Here is a 26,187-nt window from a genome sequence, read left to right on the forward strand (position 1 = left end):
AAGCTTTCTCAATATTTGTCTTAAAATTTAGTCTCGAATCTATCAGTATGCCTAAATATTTCAATGATGTCTGTGTCGTAATGTTAAGTGTAATTACTTCTGTCTTCTTTCTACTAGTTATTAAAACTGCTTCTGTTTTTTGTGCAGCCAGTTGCAACTTCGCTGCTGTTAGCCAGTTCTTTATTCTCCGAGTAACACTGCTGCATATGTCTTCAATTTGGTGTAGTTCTTTTGCCACAATTGTCACTGCAATATCGTCTGCATATCCGATGATTTGTATTTCTTTTGGTGTTGGAAGGCGAAGGATTCCATCATACAGGATATTCCACAGGAGTGGGCCCAGGACAGATCCTTGTGGTACTCCACCGGTCACTTTGTATCGCTTGACTCCTTCGTCCGTATTGTACAGCAGGACTCTATCCGATAAATAACTTTTAATGATGCCTAGCAGATACGTTGGCGTTTTAAGAGCCTGTAGTCTTTGAAGTATGTGGGTCCAACATGCTGAATTGAAAGCATTTTTTACGTCGAATGTAACGACTGCGCAGTATTCCTTGGATCCGTACATCCACCTAGTGCCCTCTATGGCTTTGTCTGCAATCTCTGTAAGTTTTTTGATCGCGTCAATTGTCGAGCGTCTTCTGCGAAACCCGTATTGGTTTTCTGACAACCCTTCCACTTCTTCAAGGTGTTTTTCTACCCGATCACAAATTATTCGCTCGAACATTTTACCAGTAGTATCGATCATACATAGAGGCCTGTAAGAGCTTGGTTCACCTGGCGGTTTATTTGGTTTTGTTAAAAGCAACAAATGCTGTTTTTTCCATATTTTGGGAAAAATACCATCCCACAGACATTTATTGAGTACTTTCACAAAATATTTAGTTTTGTATTTTACCGCAATTTTTAGGGCCCTATTAGGAATGCCATCTAAGCCAGGAGCTTTTGCATTTCCGAAGCGTTCAGCTGCTTGCACCACCTCGACGTCATCGATCGGTATAATAAAAGGGGTCTCTAAGCTAATATTGGATACGACTTCCTCTGATTGCGCCTCTTGTGTTGGGAACAAAGTTTCCACTACTTCTTTTAGTAGTATAGGGCAAGTCGGCATTTGTCCTTTATTACCCCTTAATTTAGTCATTACTGCTTTATAGGCTCCACCCCATGGGTTTTCTTCCGCCTTATCACAGAGTTCTTTAAAGCATGCAGATTTACTATTTCTGATCGCAATTTTAAATTCTTTTCGTTTTTTTTTTTTGAAAATTTCTCGTAGAAGCTCATTTTCCACAGCATTTCTATTTCTTTGAAATTTCCGCCTGGCTTTATGGCAGCTGCTTCTCAGATCTGCGATTTCACGATTCCACCAATATACTGGCTTTCGGCGGACGTTGCACTTTTTTCTGATCATGATCATAACATAATCAATCAATTGTTTTGCCTGTTCGTTCGCGTCATTTGCGTTGTTCATTTCTGCGTCCAGCATAAACGTAAACAGATCTTCGTCCATGGTCTCGTCTTTCCAACCTCTAGTTTGAGACTTATTCGCCCTCACACATCTCCCTTTCCATTTATTATATGTGTCAATAGCTATCATTATGGCTTGATGGTCACTATGAGTGTATAGTTCACATATCTGCCATTTAGTCTTCCCTGCTAATGACCTATTGACAAACGATATATCAATTATGGAGCCATATCCATTCTTTTCAAATGTGTTTTTGGTTCTTGTGTTCAGCAGTACCACGTCAAATATAGAGAATGCTTTTAACAAAGCATGTCCACGTTTATTTGTGGACCTACTTCCCCATTCTATTGCCCAGGCATTGAAGTCACCAGCAATTACATTCGGTGTTGTTGTTTGAGCATCCCTAACTAGGTCGTCAAGAATCTTCTCATACTCTACCATCGATAAACTAGGTGGCAAGTAGCAACTATAGATGTGAACACCACAAACCTTTACTCTTACGTAGAACGATTTATCCACAAGAGGTCTCTCTTGTACCGTTTTGTCGGCGCAGACCCAAACTGCAACTTTTTCAGTGCAATCAGAAAACCATGTTCCTGCATTTAGACTTTTATATTGCTCTGAAATTATTACGACGTCTATTTTCTTTTCATATACCGTTTGTTTTAGCAGTTCTTGGGCTGCTTCACAATGGTTAAGGTTAATCTGAAGAAATTTCATTTTCCATTCTTACATGCTGCTAGGTACACTGGGCATTTTTTCCTACCAATTTGGTGGTTTGTACTTGCCCTTCCAGCGATTTTGCAAGATACACAAAACGGTTCTTTAGTACAAGTTTTGGCGAAATGCCCTTTTTCACCACATTTAATGCAACATTCACTTCGGTCTTCTGGATTAGTGCACCTGCTCTCCACGTGGCCATATTCCAGGCATCTAAAACATTTTCTTAGATTCGATCTTTCCCGGATTCTGCAGACAACCCATCCAATTTTAATTTTGCTTGCGTCTAAGAGATATCTTGCTTCTCGTTCAGGAAGACTTAACACTGCGGTTTGTGTTCCTGCATACGCTCTCCTTATGGTTTTAATCGAATCTCCAACGAATTTAAACTGTTCGAAGTGCGAACAGATAGCTTGAGCTATATCTTCCTTTGTGGTAACTTCATCTAAGTCACGAATTTCTACTACTTTCTCGTTTGTTAAGACTTTTATTTCCGCCTTATTGCCAAGAACTTTGCTTATTTCTTCCTTGTAATCATTAACACTTCCTTTTTGCGCTCTCATTAGTTCAAGGAGGATTTCGCCTTTCGCTGTTTTTCTGACACGCGAAACGTTCTCGCCCAATTGTTGTAGAGTATTGTCCTTTTTAACCGCTTTAAGTATATCACTATAAGACATGTCACCTGTTTTTGCGATCACAAGGGCATCCGGTTTAGGAGGGGGCCTGTGTATATTCTTACTCTTTTCTTTTGTGGTCTTTCCTTTGTATTTAACAGTAACCCAGTTTCCGTCTTTAGGGGTTTCTTTCCTTTTATTTCGGGAGGGACTCACTCTCAATTTTTCCCCGTGTATGTTTTCACCAACATTTGTTAACTCCATTCCATGAGATATTTTATGCTTCTTTGGGGGTGTTTTACGGTAGTTTTGTTTCTCCTCCCGCATTCTTTTCGGTGTCGCCTCTGCAACACTTTTAACAAGGATAGGAGTTTGTCCAGCTTTCTTCGAGTTGATATTTTGCTCTTGCGCACGAGTATACAATCTCGAAATAGCACTTATAACCTCTCTCATGCTATTGTTTATAGAGCGTTGAGGTGGTCGCATCAAACTTACGAGTTTATTTATAGAGTCTCCTAGCTCTGCCATGTAGTCCCTAACAGTTTGCACTGTTTCCACGGCAGGCGTATTTCCTAGCTGTAATGAGGGTGGCGACGATCTTGCTCGTATAGGCCTACCCATAATAACCTTCTCAGGTGTGCGAGCTATCTTCGTTCCTCGTTTAAAAGGATCTACTGCAACGCTTTCAACTATGTTTGTGGCATTATCTGATACGCTGGCCAAGTGTGACACCACCGTATCATTGCAGTCATTGGATATCGACGGGCGGGAGCCTGCTTGCTCACCCCCTAAAACCGCCGGCACTGGGCTTTTTATACCCTGCACCGTAACTTTATTCATTTCCATTTTGCTCGAAGACATGTTTTCTTGCTCTGGGATCCTACCCATATCATTTTATACCTACTGACAGGTATCAATACAGCCGATCCTAACTTGGGGACAGACGCTGACGCTCGTTTCGAAACAGACGCTTTTGGTTTTTGTTTGGAAATACACTTAAGCGCCAAATACGCGACACGAACATTTCCGCGAACATTCCGCAATCTTGTTCGCAGCTTTGGCCATACACCATACGAACTTTTGGCCGAACATTAGTTCTCTTTCAGACAGCGATGAATACGAACAACAATTGTGCTGCAGCAATATTACTCGCTGTGGCAATTAAGCGTAGAAAAAAGAGATAATCTTTGCTTTTTACTTGCCACAATGATTGCAAAGATTTATACATTTCAATAAATTCACTCAGAAATTGTTTATTGTCCATTTTACTTTTCCGAGCACGTCTGTTCCGTTCAGAAATTACTACGATTACCACCATACACGACAGAAAAGTTCGCAGAAACATGACATAACGGGAATGTTCGCGGAAATGTTCGTGTCGTGTATTTGGCGCTTTAGTTAAAGGGCGGTGCCAGTTCGCCCTGTCACAGAATTTCACTGGGCATTAACAGCTTTTTAGGCTATACCCTCCATATCTGCCGCTTTTGGTTGGGGACTGCTTATTTAATATTCGCAGCTAACCTGCATATCTGTAGGCCGTTCAGCCGTTCTTTTTACAAAATGGGAAATGGGCGTGGCATCGCCCACTTATGGGTCAAAAACCATATCTCAGGAACTACTCGACAGATTTCAATGAAAATCGGTATATAATATTTTATTAACACCCTGATGACATATGTGGAAAATGGCTGAAATCGGTTCACAACCGCGACTACTTTCTTTGTAACTCAATTTTGAATTCCATCTGAATCCTTCACTTTATAATATATACTTTAGGAACCAATGATGATAGCGAAATAAAACTTTTCACAAATACAGTATGTGATCTGTGGCATCACTTGTGAAAAAATTGTTGAAAACGGACTATAACTTTTAAGGCCCGAGATATCGAACATGTTGAACTCAGCGCCTAAGGTTAAATTTTAACCGAAAATATGGGTAAATCTCTCAACTAATTTAATGTAATTCAGAGGAAATAGTTTTCTTCCAATAGTGTGTCTGTTCCAAAAATTATTAAAATCGGGTCACAACATCTCCTAGGTCCCATATACATAATTATAGGTTTTGCAAAAATATCATCCCCTAACTCCCATATACCTAATTAAAGGTTTTTCAAAAATTCGTTGGGCTTTATTACGCATATATAAATGTATTGGTTAATAAGTGATATATCTTAGCAAAATTAAGTGAGCGTATAGTATTGGATATAGTGTACCTTGCTGGTGAAATTGAATGAAATCGGTTCAGGAATTACCTCAGCCCTCATACACTATATAGGACGATTTTCGTTATTCTATTAAACTTTATGCCGAATTTATGGGTAAATTTGTGCGTTATCTTAATAAAATTTCTTCAATAAATTGCGAGAGTATAAAATGTTCGGTTACACCCGAACTTAGCCTTTCCTTACTTGTTTTCTTTTATCTTATCTTTTATTTTCAGATATCAATAACATATTTTACAAAATATATTTTATATAATAAATATTTAATTATACTAATTTTTTTTAAATAATTGTAAAAATAAAATGTAAATATGTTAACATATAAATAAATAAAGTTTAAAAAAGTAATTTTGAAATTAAAATAATATGTTTGAAATTTTAAGAAAATTTATAAATAGGGATAAAAAATGCATCAGCTGACGATTAGGGATATTGGAGCATATACAGTATACTCTCGAAAAGTAAATCGATTGGTATTTTGGGTAATTTACTTTTTTGAATAATTTACTTTTCCAAATATATACACAACTTATCTGTTTTTATAATAATAAATGCATTTTTAAACTTAAAAAATTCATTCATTTATTTGCTTCAATAAAACATATGGATTTACATGAAAAACATATTTACATTTACATACATACATATGTATTTACTATGAATATTCTTTTGTTTTTGTTTCTTTTGCAATATATTTTCTGACCATTTTTGTACGACAATTCAAAAAGTCTGACACCTGATTTGCATCGTTTTCATTTTTAAACCAGTGGATCAAGTAGGAGAGTTTATTTACTGAAAAGACGAGATAAACAAGAGAGGAAGTGTTTTTGCAACATCGTAAAAAACGCTGCTTGCTTCGTTTCGAATTTTTTATCACACTCTCTGAAAAGTAAATTAAAAATTTACTTTTTCGAGGTGCATGTGTAATCTTAAAGGTGATTAACTTTTCCGCGATTATTTACTTTCTGAGAATTTACTTTTCGAGAGTATACTGTATTTTTAGTTGCTAAAGAGAGTATTATAGTTTTGTCCACATAACGGTTGTTTGTAAGTCCTAAAACTAAACGAGTTAGATATAGTGTTATATATACCAAAGTGATCAGGGTGACGAGTAAAGTTCAAATCCGGATGTCTGTCTGTCCGTCCGTCCGTCCGTCTGTGCAAGCTGTAACTTGAGTAAAAATTGAGATATCTTAATGAAACTTGGAACACGTATTCCTTGGCACCATAAGAAGGTTAAGTTCGAAAATGGGCGGAATCGGACCACTGCCACGCCCACAAAATGGCGATAACCAAAAACATAAAGAGCTATAACTAAGTCATAAATAAAGTTATGAAAATAAAATTTGGAACATAGGATCGCATTAGAGAGGGGCACATTGAATGTAATTTTTTTGGAAAAGTGGGCGTGACCTCGTCCCCAAATAGGTTTTTTGTATATATCTTGGCACTCTGATGCCACTTGTGGAAAATGGATGGAATCGGTTTACAACTACACCTACTTCCCTTATAACTCAATTTTGAATCTTTCTGATCCTTTCACTTTATAATGTCTACATAGTGAACCAAATAAGGTAGCGAAATAAAACTTTGCACAAATACTGTATTTGAGCTGTGACATCACTTGTGGAAAAATTGTCAAAATCGGACCATGACTTTTTAAGGCCCCTGATATCAAACATGAAGAACTCAGTGCCTAAGGGTAATTTTTCACTGAAAATATAGGTAAATCCCTAAATAAATTGCGAGAGTATAAAATGTTCGGTTGCACCCGAACTTAGCCTTTCCTTACTAGTTTGTGTATATAATTTATATGACACTGCTTAATGAGCGCAACAGAGACGTAAGATCACATGTATTCGTACATGTGAGGGCAATAGTGGTTAAAAAACGCACAAGCAGCTATGCTGGCCTATGGCACACTCACCACTTTTTTTACGACTTTTGTGGGTGTGAAAAGCTTCAGTTGAACTACCTTTGTCTGGCGCAGGGTTTGCTTCTCAATATACGTTCGATTGTACGTGTAAATAATATTTGTCAATACGTGTACAATTTTTTTGTAGTTTACTTTGTATATTTATACATTACCGCAAGAGTTTGAATATATTTACGTTAGTTTGTATATATTCTCATTTGTTGGCTTGTGTGTGCATATCATAGTCGGCTTTCAAAAATTTTTACAATGCGACAGTTGTTTGTATATACATATATGTATGTGTAGTCGTTTGTATTTTTGGAAATTTGTTTTTGTGCAGGTTTTTTTTTTGTGATTTTATACGTTTTCGATTGTTGTTTTGTTTTTTGGGGTGTTTTCAAGCACAAATGTTTGAGTGTATATTCGTTCGTGTACGTGTATGTATATATATTCGAATATTTTGTGTTTGAATTTCGGAAGGTTGGTGTAGGCGCGTGTTAGTTAGGGCCTTCTGAGGCTTACGTGTTGTCGTGTGCAGATTCTCACAGAGTTTCAGTGTTCCTGTGGTTGGTGTTTTCTACTTATGGGTTTTCAACTAGTGAGTGTTGTGTCATGTGTCTGGTTCAGTCACTCGTGAGAGCAGCTGTTCCAAGTCTTGCCTGGTCGAGTGGATTTTGGTCAGTGTTTAGCCGGAGGATCAGCCTGCCTGGTGAAAAGCCGGAGGTGGATATGCCTCCCTCCCGTAGGAGAAGGGCTAAACCTCTTGCTGAGAGTGACGAGAATGAACTTGACTTGACAACTGTGGGAACCTCGTCGGCTGATGAGGGTACGGGAGCTTCGGTTGGATCCTCGTCGCGTAGAAAGGTTAGATTAGGGTCACCATCGTTGGTGAGATCGTTAGGTAAAACGAGTAGTTGTTGTGATATGGGTGACACTGCTGAAGAAGTGGCTGTTCACCCTGTTGCCAACATGCGTGGCGGAGGAGGGAAAAGTAAGGGTGTGAAAGAAGGGAAAAAGCGTGTGAAGGGTGCGAAGGGTACTTCTGTTAAGGAGTGTCCTATTAGCTGTGAAGCAGGATGGATTAAGGGTGGTAGGGTGGTTATTCGCAGCCCCTCTGTCTTAGAGAGGGAAAAGGTGGTGAATAATGCCAAGTTTGGAGAAGTGAGTGTGGACCAGAAGTTGGGGGCCAGGATTGTAGTTCCGGGGGTTCATACTGAAATCTCCCATGATGAGTTCAAGGAAGAGCTCTTTCGGCTGAACCTCCAGGACTTCAGCCCTGAGTCCTGGAAATCGGACGTGAGGATGCTCATTCGGCCCTGGAAGATGGCCCCTGTTGGTAGAAATGTTGCCCTTGAGGGTTCGGACAAATTAATGTCCACATGGAAGCGGAAAGGCTCTACATCATGTGGTTCTCCTTCAGGCTGCGACTGGATAGCCCTGTTGCTGTCTGCTTCCGGTGTATAAGTTTCGACCATAGAGTGGCTGAGTGTAGGGCCAAATCAGATGGCTTTAGGGGGTGCGGTCAAGAAGGCCATAGAGCTGCCGGTTGTGGCAATGCCCCACATTGTTGGTCGTGCCTTCGCCAGACACTGGTGGATGGGTTATTCCAGCTAAATTGTAAGGGATCGTATGCCGTAATGTGTGAGTTGGAAGGTTGTATGATTGAGGGAAGGTGTGACATTGCGCTACTCCAGAAGCCTTATGCCACCAATGGTGGCAGACTATGGTAACTTGAAAAATAATTTTTGCACAATTAAACAAAACGTTAACTCCCTAAAAAAATTATTTGTACATATAAAATATTGTTTAACTACAGTCTAATACTTAAAATACGAACTCTTGAATTGGCAATAGAAGACAAATTTCATACAAATCTCCTTCCATAAATCGAACTTTTCGACCAAGGCACAACAAAAAATTTTTAATTTGACAATCGAGTCACAAATTTAAAAGAGTCCCTATATTCCACTATGGCCGAAATTGCGATTTTAGCGACAAAAAGTCAATTTTTCAAATTTAAATTTTTGCAATTATTTTGATGGTGTTCAATACCCAACATATTGATAAGAAAAAATTAAAAAAAAATTACTATTGGCAACCCTGTTTATGTACAGCTGGTAATGTTCATAAATTTTTTAGTACGTGTTAATACAAGTGAAGCAGCAAAATTTTTATAAAATTAAAAACTGTTTTTTAATAATATATTCTTGTAAAAAAACTTTGTAAATATGAGTTCTATTACTCGAGGTGAGTAATTTTACTATATACAAATATAGTTTGCTAAATGTTTTTATTTCGTACTTATTTTGGTGGTTTTTTGTATGTATTTTTTTTGTGAAATTGTGAAGACTTTTATCGTTTTTCGTGGAGTAAAACTAAAAATCTTTTGAAGTGTCATTGGAACTATTTACATGTGATTGTTTGTAGAAAACTCACGTTTTATGTCATGGTAAAAGTGTATGCATTTGACTGCTAATGAACGAATTTTTAATACTTTTGTAGAAACACTCAGGTTCAAAAATTCTGAGCTATTTGAGTTTTGGTTGAGAAACAATAGGAATGTTTCGAATTACATAAAAGGAAAGATTTCATACGAAATTGACAGTGAATTAAGTAAATTGATATACTAAAGCCCGGAACTTATCCAATTTTATTAAACTTAAATGGAATAAACAATCAAGAAATGAGAATGCATTTCGAACATATAATAAGAAATAGTTGAGTGGATAAACAATTTTTGTAATACCGAAAAAGATTAATACTATTGGGCGACTAAAACTGACGTATGATGATAGCTGCGAAAGAAATAAAAGGAGATGAGCTTCCGAATTAGCTTCCCAGCAAGGAGACAATGCGCAATTATTAGTTCATGCTGCCTCTATATCTGCCAAAAGATCCCACGCAACGGCAGCAAGTTGCTACATCTCCAAGTTGCTACATCTCCAAATCGCCCATCCAAAATTCGAGAAGTTCTTAATACTAGCCATAAAGAAGTTACGCCAGTATCACCTGATGAAGCTCTAATGTTTGTGTTAGAAAACGGATTAACTAAAAAGGTGTACTCAAATATGCGGCAATTAAATATAAAACACAATTGTAGTATTTAACCGACTTATGATAAAGTTTATGAAAGCAAATTGAAATGTAGACCGGATGAAATCAAAGCGAATGAAAGCTCTGTCGAAGTGTCGTTGCAAAATTTGTTAGACCACACAGCTAAAAGAATTCTTGAATATCAAGATGAAGTATTGTGTACAATGAATGTTGAATAATCTATCCTAATTTCGAGCTACGGGTTTGATGGTTCTACCGGCCGGTATTGTGTACAATGAATGTTGAATAATCTATCCTAATTTCGAGCTACGGGTTTGATGGTTCTACCGGCCACAGCTTGTTTAAACAAAAATTTTTGGAAAATACTTCGGAAAGTTTCGATCATTCCCTTTTTGTGACATCAGTCATTTCAATAAAAATAATTTCATCAGCAGGGTATAACATTTGGGTAAACCGTACACCTCAGTCAGTACGCTTTTGTAGACATAAAGAAACAGATTGAGGAGTTGAAACCACTACAATACACACTAAGTAATGGGAAAAAAATTAAATTAAAATATAATTTATATATGACATTAATAGAAGGGAAAGTCTTAAATGTGTTGACAGAAACTAAAAGTGCACAGCAATGTCCCATCTGTTATGCCGGTCCAAAGGAATTTCGAACTATAAGAAACTTTGATTCTCCTTATTTTGAACCGAAGACCGACGCTTTGAAATATGGATTAAGCCCTTTGCATGCGTGGATTCGTAGTTTCGAGTTTGTTTTAAAACTTTCATACAAGCTAGATTTGAAAAAAATGGCAAGTTCGTGGAGCAGAAGAGAAGAGAATCCTGGCAGAAAAGAAACAAAAAATTCAAAAATAGTTTTTGCTTCAAATGGGGCTTCATGTCGACAAGCCGAAAGCAAATGGCAGCGGCAACACCAACGATGGCAACACAGCTAGAAGAGCATTTTCTCGCACGGACCTTTTAGCATCTATTACTGGTATAAATATTGATTTTTTGAAACATTTACACATAATCTTAATTGCTCTCTCCTCTGAATTTGAAATTGATGCTCAAAGGTTTCGTGATTATTGCATTAAAACCAGTGAAATATTTTTACAAAACTACGAATGGTACTCTATGTCTGCCACAATACACAAAATATTAGTGCATTCGTCACAAATAATTGAGGCTTCAGTAGTACCTGTAGGTGTCCTGGCAGAAAACGCATCTGAGGCGCGAAACAAATTTTATAAAAAAGATCGAACTGGTCACGGTCGAAAGTATTCAAGAGTGCACAACATACTTGACATGTATCATAGAGCTGTGGATAGCTCTGACCGATACATTTCAAGTTTATGTTTGCAAGAACGTACAAATAGTTCAAAAAAACTTCCTTTTCCTCGAGAAGTCATTGATCTTTTTAATAATCAGAGACACACTATTGGAAACAATTTCCTCTGAATTACATTAAATTAGTTGAGAGATTTACCCATATTTTCGGTTAAAATTTAACCTTAGGCGCTGAGTTCAACATGTTTGATATCTCGGGCCTTAAAAGTTATAGTCCGTTTTCAACAATTTTTTCACAAGTGATGCCACAGATCATATACTGTATTTGTGTAAAGTTTTATTTCGCTATCATCATTGGTTCCTAAAGTATATATTATAAAGTGAAGGATTCAGATGGAATTCAAAATTGAGTTACAAAGAAAGTAGTCGCGGTTGTGAACCGATTTCATCCATTTTCCACATATGTCATCAGGGTGTCAATAAAATATTATATACCGAATTTCATTGAAATCTGTCGAGTAGTTCCTGAGATATGGTTTTTGACCCATAAGTGAGCGATGCCACTCCCATTTTCCATTTTGTAAAAAGATCTGAGTGCAGCTTCCTTCTGCTATCATTTCTGTGAAATTTTGTGTTTCTGACGTTTCTCGTTAGTGAGTTAACGCACTTTTAGTCATTTCCAACGTAACCTTTTTATGTGGTTATTATCTGATTTCTTTCATTTTTGGACTGTACAAGGAAACGGCTAAAACAAACGACTGCTGAAAGTTTGGTTTATATAGCTTTATTGGTTTGCAAGATATATACAAAAAAACATATTCGGGGGCGGGGTCACGCCCACTTTTCCAAAAAAATTACATTCAAATATGCCCCTCTCTAATGCGATCCTATGTTCCAAATTTTATTTTCATAACTTTATTTATGGTCCGATTCCGCCCATATTCGGACTTAACTTTCTTATGGTGCCAAGGAACACGTGTTCCAAGTTTCATTAAGATATCTCAATTTTTACTCAAGTTACAGCTTGCACGGACGGACAGACAGACATCCGGATTTGAACTGTACTCGTTACCCTGATCACTTTGGTATATATAACCCTATATCTAACTCGACAGGGCCCTGTAGTTCGGTACCATCGGAGAAGAGCTAACGATATAACTAATTCCGAATCATTAGCACCGGTCCTAGCCCGATTACATGCAATGGTATTTGACTAACGATTTTTACATTGCAATGTCCTACGAGGGTAATCGAGCGGTGCGACTCTGCATTACCAGTCATTGGTGAAAGGCCTAGTTCCAAAATCGTTAGTGAATCACTAGTACAGAATCACTAGCGTTTTCGTTCATTCAAAATGGCTAGTGATTTGACTAATTCGAACACGCTAGAGGTTTCATTAATTCAAAATCGCTAGCGATTCTACTGGTCCATTAACGCTTGTGGTTCTACGCCTGAGAAAAACATTTGAAAACAACACTTTTACAAAAAATAAAACAAATGTTTACGAAATACAAAGATATATATTTATTTAATTCATGTACAAATATTTATTTTCTTATTTTCTACTATTCTTATATTTTATCTCCTCCCTTTTTTCGTCCTTAAAAATTATCTTACATTATATCATTCTTATTTACTAATTATTTATTTTCTTTATTAATATTAATTTTTTATTATTAGTTATTTTAATTAATTTTTATTTATTATTTAATATACATACCTACATATGTGTGCAAAATAAAAAATATTATTAGTTTTTAGTATAATAATGTTCAATTGATGTACTTAATATGTTTTCAATTATATTAAGTATATACCTGATCTATGGGTAGATATTCCCGCGATGGTTCTATGGTTGTAGAGATGGGTGATCTGCGGTGATTTTGTTGTTGTTTGTGATGATCCGGTGTTGGCGCCTCCGTCCGTGGTTTTTTTGCCTTCTTCTTTTGTTGCGTTCTTAATCTTATTGTATTATTTTTTTCACTTATTAAATTAATTTTCACTTTTTTGCACATTACTTTTTCACAATATGTAAAAATATTCTATAATTTTCCGTACACAAATTACGCATCTTCCTCTTAGTCGGAAAAATGTGAAATGACGCGTCAAATTTTTGGAAAAAAAATTTTGTGACAAAAGAGACTAGAGAGAGAGAGCGCGAAATGAAAAAACAACTCAGAGTAGTGTTTTCAGGGGTGGGTTTTGCCAATTCATTTTTCCAGTAATGCCTCGTTGCTTTACAAATCATTAGCGAAAAGACTAATTACTAGTAATGCATGAAATCCGAATCCAGCCGAACTACTGGGTATTTTCAATGTCGGTCCGAACGTAGTATTAGTTTGAGTTTTTTTGTCGATTTCTAGCGCATTCACATATGTACATATAGATACATTTCAATATACGTTCCATTGTGTGTGTAAATAATATTTGTCAATACGTGTATAATTTATACATTACCATAAGTGTTTGAATATATTTACGTTTATTTGTAAATATTCGGCTTTCAAAAATGTTTACATTGCGGCAGGGTTCGTATATACAGAGGTAGTCAAAATTATTTACACATCGGACGTTTTTTTACAAGTTTCACACAAAAAGCTTTCGCTTGTTGTTGTTGTTGTCGCAGGGTAACAAAATGCTACGTTGTTGTAAACCTTGATCTTTTCCCGAGCGTATGAAGTTTGGCTAGAATTGCTAGAACTATGGCAGAGAAATAAGCAAATGAACTGAAGACTCGCCGTAGTCAAAAGTATTTACAAACATTTCTTTTGCGTCAAAAGTATTTACACACAACTTGAACTCTATTATCCTGTTCTTATTTAATGATAATTTTTATACTCTCGCAACAAATGTTGCTAAAGAGAGTATTATAGTTTTGTTCACATGACGGTTGTTTGTAACACCCAAAACTAAACGAGTTAGATGTAGGGTTATATATACAGTATGTCAAGAAACAGTTTACACATAGAAAATAAATACACTTTTTCACTTTCCGCAGCCAAATTTTTTACTTTTTACTTCAGTTCAACATATTTTTTGAATCAGGGATGGTTACTTACAGTATTTCAAGAGATGTGATGCAAAAAGAGCTGCGAAAGCAAAGCAAAAACCAACCAAGAACAACAAAAAACAAAAATCATTCAATTTTGTTGGTGTCAAGAAAAACTTTACACACTTCGATTATTTTACTTGTTAAGCACGTGTTATACAGTTAACCGTACTTCACCGTTACCTATTCTTCGTAAAGGCATTTACAATGAATTTGTCAATTAGTTGGTGATTAATTTTTGCTTCTTTTCATATCTGAATTACCCATTATTGTCTTTTTAATATTCCATGCATAGGGTTTAGTTTGAAGAGGTCCAACTATTGCCCCATAATCCCCAAAGGGGGAAAAACGTTTGAGATCTAACAGCAATGTTTTCTTTAACCCTCTAAATAGTGTAAAATGGCTAAATTGATCGGAAAATATGGAAATACAAGAACCAAAGCCAGAAAAAGGCCCTAAATTACAAATAAGTGGACATGTACAGTGCTTAATGTCTCGAAAACTTGACCAAATTCCAAAAATTTCGATCAGTGTTCTTACGAAAGAGTTCTAGGAAGAGTGCAACATTCAGATTTCTCATGAAACTGCGCGACAAAACATGCTACGACATGAATACATATGTATCAAGATGTGCTATAAAAAATAATCGAAATGATGTTGTGTCTTTCTAATGAAAATAATGCCTTGTGTCGTCTATTAGAGACTTGAGACTGCTTGCAGAATACCGGCATTAGATTCACAATACGATCAACTAGATTTTGTTTTTTTAGTTGTAATATTTATTTAAAAATTTTTGTTGATATTAGCACAACTTACATGGGATCCGGCAGATTGCGCTGTAGTCGCTGTGTCAAATATTCAAGAGTGTGTCTTGAAATCATCGTGGAAGACCAGGAAAGAATTAAAAAATATGTAAATATGGAAAAGTTGCGATGAAAAAATTTTATTTCAATTAACAACAAAATTAAAAAAAAAAGAAAACAAAAAATAATTTTATTTTGAAGGTTGTCATTGTTGCTTTGTTAAAAAATTTTTGCCATTGTTCAATTGTATACGGTTGTGTCGATAGCACAAAACAATTTGTGACAAATAAGAAAAGGGTAAGTTCGGGTGCAACCGAACATTTTATGCCCTCGCAATTTATTGCTATATTTTTATTAAGGTAACACATAGGCATAAAGTCCAATAGAAAATCATCATATATATAATTCCTGAACAAATTTCACTCGTTTTCACCATCAAGGTTAACGGGAAAAAGGGCAACTTGGCACCTGTTAGTAGGCAAACAAACGGCACATTCGGTCTTACAATTAATCCTAAATTGTAACTCAACGAAACACCAGTCTGCAAAATCGCAAAAAATATCGCTCTATCGAAAATTTTCCAGATATTCAAGAAGTCGCTGGAGGCACTGCACAAGACTTTAAAAGATTTACGCGACTTCCAAAACGTTTTTACCTTTAAATATTCATACACATCCCGACGCAATGTGTAACATAAAAAAAATTCAGGAATGGGTGAAGTTCTGAGAAAGTGCAAAATTATTATTTGGGATGAATGCACAAAGGCCCATAAGCATTCACTAGAAGCTCGTTTCGGTGGTGCTCTGATCTTGGTGTCCGGTGATTTCAGACAAACCTTGCCTGTCATCCCACATGCAATATATGCGGACGAAATAAATGCATGTTTGAAAGAGTCCTATCTATGGCGACATGTCAGTAAATTAAACCTTACAATCAATATGCGTGCTCAACTCCAAAATGACATTGGTAATGGTGAAATTCAATTGTATAGAGATACGCAATATATTCAACTTCCAGAATACTTTTGCAATATGGTGGTTGCCAAAGATGAGTTGATGCAAAGTATTTTTCCACAGATACAATATAGTTATATAGACCATACATGGTTACGTGAGCAAGCTATTTTAGCTGCGAAAAATGAAGATGTCGACACGATCAATTTAAAAATACAGCAGTCACTGCCTGGTAATGAATTTACATTCAAATCAATTGACACTGTTGTTGATCCAGATGAAGTTGTCAACTATACTGTAGAATTTTTGAATTTACCTGGAATGTCACCACATAACTTGCGATTAAAGATTGGCTCACCTATAATTTTGCTTCGAAATTTGAATGCACCAAAATTGTGTAATGGTGCGCGATTAATCATAAAAAAATCATGGGCAACATTCTTGAAGCCACTATTTTGAGTGGAAAATTTCAAGATGAGGATGTACTCCTACCACGGATTCAAATGATTCCTTCAGATTCGCCGATACCATTTAAACGTTTACAATTTCCAATCCGTTTGGCATTTGCGATGACTATTCATAAGGCGCAAAGTCAAACGATCAATTTGTGGACTAGATTCCGTGCTTTTCTCACTGCCAATTATATGTTGCGTGCTCGTAGGTAGGAAAACCATCGAATTTATTTATTTATACCTCTCAAGGATTAACCAAAAATATTGTACATCCGATGGCATTACGATACTTTCAGTATTTGTAGCTAATTAACTCTTAGAATAAATACCCGTTATAAAATAGTTTAAGATTCACCTTTTTCACCAAACGACTTTATTGGTTATTTTGTAATAAATATATATGAAAGACGTTAGGTATTGTAATAAGTTTCGAATAAAAATTTTCATCATAACGGTCTAATAATGGTTACAGCTAATTTTCAAAAGTTTACATTGAGACGAGGGACAGGACAACGTCTGTCGGGTCCGCTAGTATTTTATAAAATGTAACCCTGCTATAGAAATATATATGAGCATTTCCACAGAATCGACAACCAGGACCAAAAATTAAAATGATTTAATTAAGATAAAATTTTTTTAAATAAGGTTTTACAACGATGTTTAAATTTTTTAATGTAATGTTTTCATAACCTCTCTCTGGTATTTTCATGAAAAATTTGATCTGAAACCTGAAAACTTATTTGTTTTTACTTTGAGCTACTCTACAAGTATTTTTTCTCTTGAGTTATTTTATATGAATAACTTATGTTATGGTTGTGCTTTTCCACAAAATCTCTTATTAATATCAAATAAGAAGAGAAAAAATGTAAAGAGGCCAAACAAAAATCGAATAACAGTAAATTTTTATTTTGCTTATTATCTACGATCTAATCGTACGTTCACGACCAAAAACGTCATTTATTGCTATTACTTCACATTAAGTGCAAACAGGTGCCTAAAAAACGATTAAAGCAAGTTAAGCACCCGTAATCAAAAAAAAAAAAAATTACTTTAGGTAAACAGTGAATCAAACTTTTTATTTCGATTTTCAAAATTTCGTACGTTTGCGACCGTAAGTATTGATTTGTTTCTAAACAAGTACATATTTTTAATTATTATTTTAATACGCACATATTTATATTTATTTATAAAGATGGGTAAAACATGTGCTAAATCGCAAAAGGTCAAACGTCAGGTGTACTTAGACAAAATCAAAAGCGATCCCGAAAAAATAAAAAAATATCGTGAAAAAGCAGTTGAAAGAATGAAAGCGGCGTTTTCTCAGAACTTCAGAACTATCGAAATTGCCAAAAAACAACAAGCTGTTAAAAGAGATGCAGGAAAAAGAACGTGAGAGGTTTAAAATATACCGCCAAAAAAAAAATTATAGTAGACAAGGAGAAGAACCTATTACTTCTACTTGTAAACAAACATTAGGGAAAGCCCTAAAGAAAGCTGAAAATGCATTGCCAAGAGATTTGGCAAAGAAAGTTGTAGTCATTGCTGCACTGCATAAAAAGTATATCGAACCAACAAATTGTAAAGAAAAAATACTCGTACATTTGAAAGTGACTTATAATTGGAGACAAAATTAAAATTGACGAAATAAATTTTTTTGCGTGAAGTTATCAGCGTCCAGGCTGCAGGAAAAAGGGATACACTCATTGTTGATGGGAAAATTGTTACTAAGCGTTTTATGCTCCTAACGATATCGGAAGCTTACGAGGTTTAAAAAAAGATGCAATTGGGAAAAGCGTAAGTAAATCACGATTTTGCATGCGTCACGCCAATTTCAATTTTTTGTTAATTGGCTATGCGACAGTTATTCAATGTTTTTCCGAAGGCTTCGAAAGTTTCTTAAAATTAGTTTGTTGCAATATCGAAAATGAAAATTGTATGACAAACGATTGCGAAAAGTGTACAAATTTCCGAGATATCTCCAACTTTATATCGAAAATGGAAGGATATAGGTATCAGAATGGTGCATTCGATTTCCTACGACGAAAATCTTAAGCTACGAACTGCTCATACGGCATATTCAAAATATAACAATAATAAATAAATATTTCTTGTACATTATATATGTTTATATCTTTTCAATCAATAAAAGGAATATTCGCCCCTATTCCCGTTGTCGTTATCGTTTAAGAACACCTATTTGGCATTCCTGTTGGCGTTAACGACATTGAAGATGAAAATTCCACATCGGAAACAGTTCGAAAATTTAATTTCTGAAATGGAAAAATATCTTGCATATGCCAAGGGCTTTAGAAAAGGGATAAATCCATTAAATTTCGATTTTTTTTAAAAAAAAAAACTAAATCCATTCCACCGCCATCTAAGGGTATATTTAAGATATGAAAGGTCTTAAAATTCAAAACGAAGAAATAAATAGTACTCCAACAAGACGAGGAGTTAATAAACAGATACCCATTTCTCTTTTGGCTGGACCACTAGGTAGAGTAGTCGGATTAGCCAGAAGCAAGAAGCATGAGACGCTGGAAGTATAAAATATTTTAGAAGAAAGTTTGGAGGACGCAGATGTCACCACTACTTCTTTTAAAAAATCAAATAAATATGGAAAACTAACATTGTTGTACGTAAGTATGTACAATAATTACAGTGATAACGTTGTTTAGAGTCAATAGAGAATAGCATAAAATCCATTAAGGACTGCTTTAAAAATGTGTCTTGTTGCATAAGAAAGAAATTTTTATATGGGAAAAGAGCTCCTTAAAGTATACTATATAAAATATGTAGACAAATTTCGATAACTTTTCTAAATCCAAAATCCAAATAAAAACTTGATGGAAAAATCGTACGTTCGCGACTGTCCTCCTTTCCTCAGAATTAAATTAAAATATCTATAAGATTTCCCGATATATTCGGTGAAAAATTACCTTAGTCACTGAGTTCTTCATGTAGATATCCGGACCTTGAAAAGTTATAGTCCGATTTCGAAAATGTTTCCATAAGTGAAGCCACAGATGATATATATATTTGTGTAAAGTTTTATTCCGCTATCCTCATCGGTTCCTTATATACATATGTATCTATATATATATAAAGAAGTTACATTTCCTTGGTAATCATATAACTCATGAACCGCCGAATCGATTGACACGCAAATTTTAGAGTTAGTTCCTACCTATAAGGAGGTGGTTTGTGTGAAGTTTGTTTGGAATCTGTGCACCCTTTCCTGAGTTTGACATGTTTTGTGTGTAAATACACTGTACCAAAATCAAGTATTTTCAATACGATTTATCAATTTTACATCGTGCTCTCATTGCGAACAGAATATTAATTTGCTGTCATTGGAATTCAGTTTTCTTATGTGCTTTGAGTTCTTTTATATCTTTCTCTCATTTTGAACAAACATACTTTTGGTGAGTGTTAACCATGTGTTTCTTTTTCAATTGTATTTTAATTGCTTCGTTTTAATATATATAGTTCAATTGCCAAGCGTTACTTAATTTTCATAATTTTAATTTGATCTCATTTTCCGGTGAATGTTTTCTTTATTTTCACAATTGAGGTTATGTCCAGTGTGAGTGAATGTGAATTCATATTTCCACGCACACACATTGAAGTTTGAATTAAATGTATAATTTTTACTAGAAATAATTTTCAATGTATTGCTTTTACATTCAATTAGTCATACACTGTACTGAAAGAATGCCACGTTCAAGACGACCAAACATTGGCAGACGTTCACGTCAATCAAATGCTACAGCGTTAAATCGAAGATCACAAAGTGAAGAAGATCGTGTTCGACGAAATGAAATGGAAACACAGCGTCACAGACGGAGAACTCAATTGGATAATAGTGAAGTACCAAGAAACCGTCGTGGGCGTACGTCCGTTTATGATATACGTCACATGGAACACGCGGCCACCATTGATTACAGCATGTATGCCTACAATGGCCAGATGAATATAGAATGTATACATTGCAAAGCATTTAAATTCATAAACGAAACGCCTGACATGTGTTGTGCTGGTGGGAAAGTCAAATTACCGGTGCTAGAACTTCCGCCAGAACCTTTGCATTCATTGGTTTTTGGTAATTCGCCAACGTCAAAGCATTTCCTCTTAAATATTCAAAAATACAATTCATGCTTTCAAATGACATCTTTTGGAGCTACAAATATTATAAAAGATAGATTTATGCCGACGTTTAAGGTGATTTCTTCGTGTGGTATTAGCAATATCATTCTTAATTTATGTGCCGTCCCTGTGTTCGATGTTTTTAGAAATTAAGATCCGTTATATATATTATATATATTTCTCGACCGCTACAGATTCCAGGTCAAATATACCATAGAGCTGGGTCTTTGCTACCATTACATACATGATCATACATTTTTGCAAATATATTTCATTGATGGTGAGAATCGTGAATTAAATAAGCGCTGTGCAATTTCGAGAGAAGATCAATCGTGAATGAATTGCAAACATTTTTTCATCAACACAATGAATTGGTGAATGTTGTTTGCGATCATAATAACAACATGTTTTCCATCAAATCCACTGGAATTGTGGAATAAATACAAACATTTCATGGCTGAAAACATTTTGATTCGACTTCGACATCGTTCCAATGATCCTGCATTGCTGCTGACATTGGAAATGTATAATGAAGCCTTGATAATGATCGAAGATTTGTGCCTTACGATTGCAAATAAGGCATTAGGGTAATTAGGATTGACTCCACCAAATCGTCCAATGCATGATTTATTTGAACGAGAATTGCAACGCGAACTGCAATTCGATCGCAATGAATTGCGTGCGTTCGTACAAACGTATACTCCACAATTAAATGATCAACAAAAATATGTATATGACACAGTGATGCAAGCTGTCAGTGACAACACTGGTGGATTGGAATTTTTGGATGCACCTGGCGGCACTGGAAAAACATTTTTGATTTCATTAATACTGGCAACGATTCGGTCGGAACAAAAAATCGCATTGGCACTTGCTTCTTCGGGAATTGCAGCTACATTACTTGATAGCGGCACATTCCGCCTTGAAATTGCCATTGAACATGCAAGCAATTGAAACACCAACATGCAATATTTCAAGGAGTTCTGGAATGGATAAAGTCTTGCAACAAACATCCATTATTTTATTGGACGAATGTCCATAAAAAATCTTGAGACGGAGTTTACAGCTGTTTGGCGGTGCATTAATATTGTTATCTGGTGATTTTCGTCAAACGTTGCCTGTTATTCCGAGATCAACACCAGTTGATGGAATTAATGCATGTTTGAAAAGTTCATTTTTGTGGGCACACGTACAAATGCTTTCGTAGACGACCAATATGCGTGTGCGTCTTCAAAATGATTCTTCAGCACGTGAGTTTTCAAAGCAATTGCTGAAGATTACCGAATAATTTTTCAATAATTGTATCATCAAAAGAAGAACTCATTGATCGCGTTTTTCCAAATATTGCTCAAAATTATAATAACCATGATTGGTTACGAGAACATGCAATTTTAGCAACAAAAAATGTCAATGTCAATGAAATCAATTTCCACATCCAGGAAAAATTGCCAGGTAATTCGGAAACGTATAAATCCATTGATACTGCTATGAATGATGCAGTCGCAGTCAATTATCCGGTTGAATTTTTAAATTCTTTGGAACCACCAGGCTAGCCACCGCATAATTTGAATTTGAAAGTTGGTTCATCGATTATACTTCTTCGAAATCTTAATGCACCGAAACTTTGTAATGGGACGAGACTTTCAGTGAAGAAATTGATGCCAAATTTAATTCAAGCAACAATTCTCACTGGCAAAGAAAAGGTGAAATTGTACTAATAACGCGCATCCCATTAATTCGAATTTAATTTAAACGTCTTCAATTTCCTGTTCGGCTATCTTTTGCTATGACCGTCAACAAAGCCCAAGGACAAACGCTCCTGGAGTGTGGAGTTAATTTAGAGGAAGCTTGCTTTTCTCACGGTCAACTGTACGTTGCATGCACAAAATAAAACAAAAAATGTTGTGTATACAATTGTATTAAATTGAACATTGCTTTTCTTTTTCATTATTGTGTTAAGAAATCAAATCTTTTAAGCAATAAATTTTTTGCGTAGAGAAGCGCGCCGGGTAAAGCTAGTATATGTACATATATATAACCATAACCATATCTACCTCTATTATTTCTATGTGACACAAACAACCGTTATGTGAACAAAACTATGATACTCTGTGCAACATGTTGCGAGAGTATAAAAACTATCTCTAGAATGTATATAATTGTTATAGTTGATAATATTTATTACTTTTAAGTTTAATATGTACATATCGTCACCTGAAATGCAAAATAACGTAACATCACTTTTCGTAAGTTTACAGGAGAAGCAAAAAACCGTATAAAAAGAAAACCACTTGCGATATTGAAACAAAATTTTCAAATCTGAATTAACATAACACTATAAGTATATTTTAGGAAAAAAATAAAAAAAAAAATTCTGCTAATTTTATAGTAGGTGTCTTACGTTATTTTGAATTTTCATTTCTGAATCAAAATAACGTATGATCAATCTAAATTTGTATAAAAATTTAAAATTGGAATATTAATACTTTTTTTTTAATTTTAAATAAAAACAGGTGCAAGTTTTCCATATTTCATGTTATTTTTATTATTAATATGTACATAAGTACTAAAAAAAATTAAAATATTTCAAGTCAAAATGAGAACAATGTTTAATAATTGTTTATTAAACAATTAATTATTCAAAAGGTATATTATCATAAAAGTAATGACAGTCTGCTGGAATCAAAGCCTTTAGGTCCTGCAGATGTTGCCATTTCTTCTTGGATATCGTTAACCTTTGCGGGTGCAAAGGATTAGGCTGCTGAATTTCAAAATTTCTGGTAGTCCTTTTTGGAAGAAACTGATACTCGTCCTTAAAACAGGTTTTGTAATATATGGATCCCGTTGTATCATATGCCAAAGCACGAATCATATTTACTGTAGGATCTCCAACTTTATTACCTGAGAGAACAAATATATAATAAAATAAAATAATTTACTTATTTTAAAAATCCATAAATATTTTAAATAAGTAAATAAAAATAGAATAGAAAGCTGAGCATAAAACTTGTCAAAGTTTTGTGCATGTACGTATGTAAATAGATGTAAAATTGTTTACCTGGTCGAATAGATGAATACCGCTTTGGAAGATTTTCATAATCCAGGAAATAACTGTGTTGTAGGTGATGAACCACTAGTGGATATGGATTTTTTCGTGCGTCTTTCATTAGTTGAACTAGTTGGGAGGGCAAATTAATTTGTTTATTATTCATTTTGCGTTGTATTAATGAGTGAGTAGAGTCACATTCCATTTGTGTATGCCCTACGACTAAATACTTATGCTCAATGGTAATGTGGTTTACTACACAAAACGATATACTGCATTCCGATTTTGATAAAAGCAACCATCAGAATATATAATAAAGTGATGGATGTTTGGGGTATTAAGTATTTCTTTCTTTATGTGCTTTATTACAATTGTTGCGAAAGTCGAAGCAACAAGACTGCCTTCAGTTTCATCCCAGACATAGTTGTCAGATTTATGAGTAATAACGTTATATATAGTAAAATTATGAACTTGAAGTTTCATTTTGTAATAAGATGCATTTGCCTTTGACTGCGGAATAAGCTTTACCGCTTGCATGTCCATACATAATAAAGAGCATAAGCCCGCTTTAGCACTTTCAATGTCATTATTTTTTTCTTCTCTCATTTCCCTTATATCTTTTCTGTGGACATCATATTGTTCCACTGAGATATTTTTTGATTCGAAAGATATGCAAGTGTTACACATATCATTTCTTGGTTTAAAAATCGATAAATTATTTGTATTTAAAAAATTTCATAAAATTTGGGAAGGATATAGGAGCGATATCATTTGCATTATGCGATTTACAGTCTCGAGAATAAACTTCATACACATTTGCATACGATTTAAATTCTGATTGAAAATACAATTTATTTGTATACTGACGTCGGTAATGGGATTCTAGTTTCGGAATGTCTTCCAACCATTTAATTAAATAATTTAATCTATCTTGATAGGTTTTTTCCCGTATTGTGTTTCTTCGATTTTCCACTTGCAAATTTTTTTTATTTTCAGGACCCAATTGAGTGCTATAAGGTTCACTGGAACTCAACCAACTTCTTACCATAGTTTCCGAAATACCAAGGGTTGACAAAAACATTTTACTGCACACTTGATGACGTACTCTTTTATGATGCAAAAAATAGGATTTTGAATATGAACGTCGGGAATTTTCCACATAAATCCGCTTTTTAGCATGAACTTCAATACTGCTAGTTACATAAACTTTCTTTTGGTCCCATGACATTTGTCAAAAATTTTCAAATATCTCCTTCCGCACATTTTCTGAATAAAGAGAACAATGCCGAGTTGAACTTTGTACACAATAATTAGATGTGCATGCTGCTTTTATTTCTCGTGGTTTCCTTTCGCAAATATTTCCTTTTGATAAGCCGTCATATTGTTTACCATACATTCGATTTTTTATATTTTCTTCCCTTTTGTTAATTTTTTTACAACCTTGCACATTTTCTTTATTATTTTCAGCATCTTTAATTATGGAACACATCTTATTATTTCACAACACTTTTCTTGTTTTACCTGTTTTATAACTTTCAGTATAAAAACGATTTAAATTATATCACCAAAGCACATTAAACATAACTAATAGAAACAAACATAACAATAAATCAAGGCTAACTCCGTTATAAAAAAAAAAAAAAATACTCTGTTATTTTTACATTAGTGATGATACGTTATTTTGTTTAAGGAAAGCATGCACTTGTTGATACGTTTTTTTGAATTTTTAATTTAACTTGGGTATTTTGGGTCGCAGAAGCCTAAAATTTTTGACACTTATGTAATATGATGTGTTGAATCGTAATCAATAAAAAACCCAATTTCGAATTTTTTGATGATACGTTATTTTGCATTTCAGGTGACGATATACAGTCCTATTCTGTGCACTTTACAAATATAACAAATTTCTAATTTGTAAAAAATTGAAATTTATCAAGCATTTCGTATTCTATGTCAAAAATAAAAAGCTTTTTTTCTTGATAAGTTGTTAAGAAGTAAAATGCTCTTGACAAATGAAATATCTCGTTGTGGATAGTTGTGGAAATGAATTTGTTGTAAAGGAGATATTTTACTTTTGTCGTTATTTTTATACAAAGCTTTAGTGGTTTACGATAAATATACCAAAACTCTCTCTTGGGTTTTTTCGCACCTATTTCATGTGCTCCGAATTTTATAACGCAAATTGTAGCTTTGTTATATTCCTTTTTGTTTAACTATATTTTTTAGTCGTTGCAGAAGTCCGATTTTGGCCATCAAGAATTCCAACCTTCTCATAGTAACACAATGCTTAAGTTTGAGCTAAGTTATATTATGATATCCAGATCAAATTATCGCTTGACCAAATGGCCTACCGTATAGACGGATGTTGAGCTGTGACCACGTCCATTTACGTAAAAATGTATAAATCCTATTGGTCTTTGGTCTTGTGAATATCTGTTGCAAAAGTCTTAATTTATTTATTTTTT

General features: G+C 34.7%; 2 protein-coding genes across 11 annotated transcripts in view; one reads left to right on the forward strand and one right to left on the reverse strand.

Annotated features, from left to right (window-relative positions):
* Nucleotides 1-26,187, forward strand: part of LOC128923552 (protein rtoA-like) — a 2,411,103-nt gene that overhangs the window by 1,270,429 nt on the left and 1,114,487 nt on the right. The window lies entirely within an intron of this gene.
* LOC128923563 (uncharacterized) lies at nucleotides 23,203-25,508 on the reverse strand. Of its 3 annotated transcripts, none has more exons than XR_008472348.1 (3): nucleotides 24,768-25,497; nucleotides 23,735-23,851; nucleotides 23,203-23,577 (listed from the first exon to the last, which is right to left on the reverse strand). XR_008472348.1 is itself a non-coding variant. In XM_054235843.1 (3 exons), exons 2-3 carry the CDS (start codon nucleotides 23,841-23,843, stop codon nucleotides 23,312-23,314), a joined length of 375 nt encoding a protein of 124 aa, XP_054091818.1. In that variant the 5' UTR covers nucleotides 23,844-23,851; nucleotides 25,244-25,508; the 3' UTR covers nucleotides 23,203-23,311. The 3 variants fall into 3 exon arrangements, 2 of the variants coding, with proteins under 2 accessions (XP_054091818.1, XP_054091817.1); XM_054235843.1 differs by having other exon boundaries at nucleotides 25,244-25,508; XM_054235842.1 differs by lacking the exon at nucleotides 24,768-25,497 and having other exon boundaries at nucleotides 23,735-23,985.

Source organism: Zeugodacus cucurbitae, chromosome Y (genome assembly GCF_028554725.1).
Source record: "Zeugodacus cucurbitae isolate PBARC_wt_2022May chromosome Y, idZeuCucr1.2, whole genome shotgun sequence".
Classification (NCBI taxonomy): domain Eukaryota; kingdom Metazoa; phylum Arthropoda; class Insecta; order Diptera; family Tephritidae; genus Zeugodacus; species Zeugodacus cucurbitae.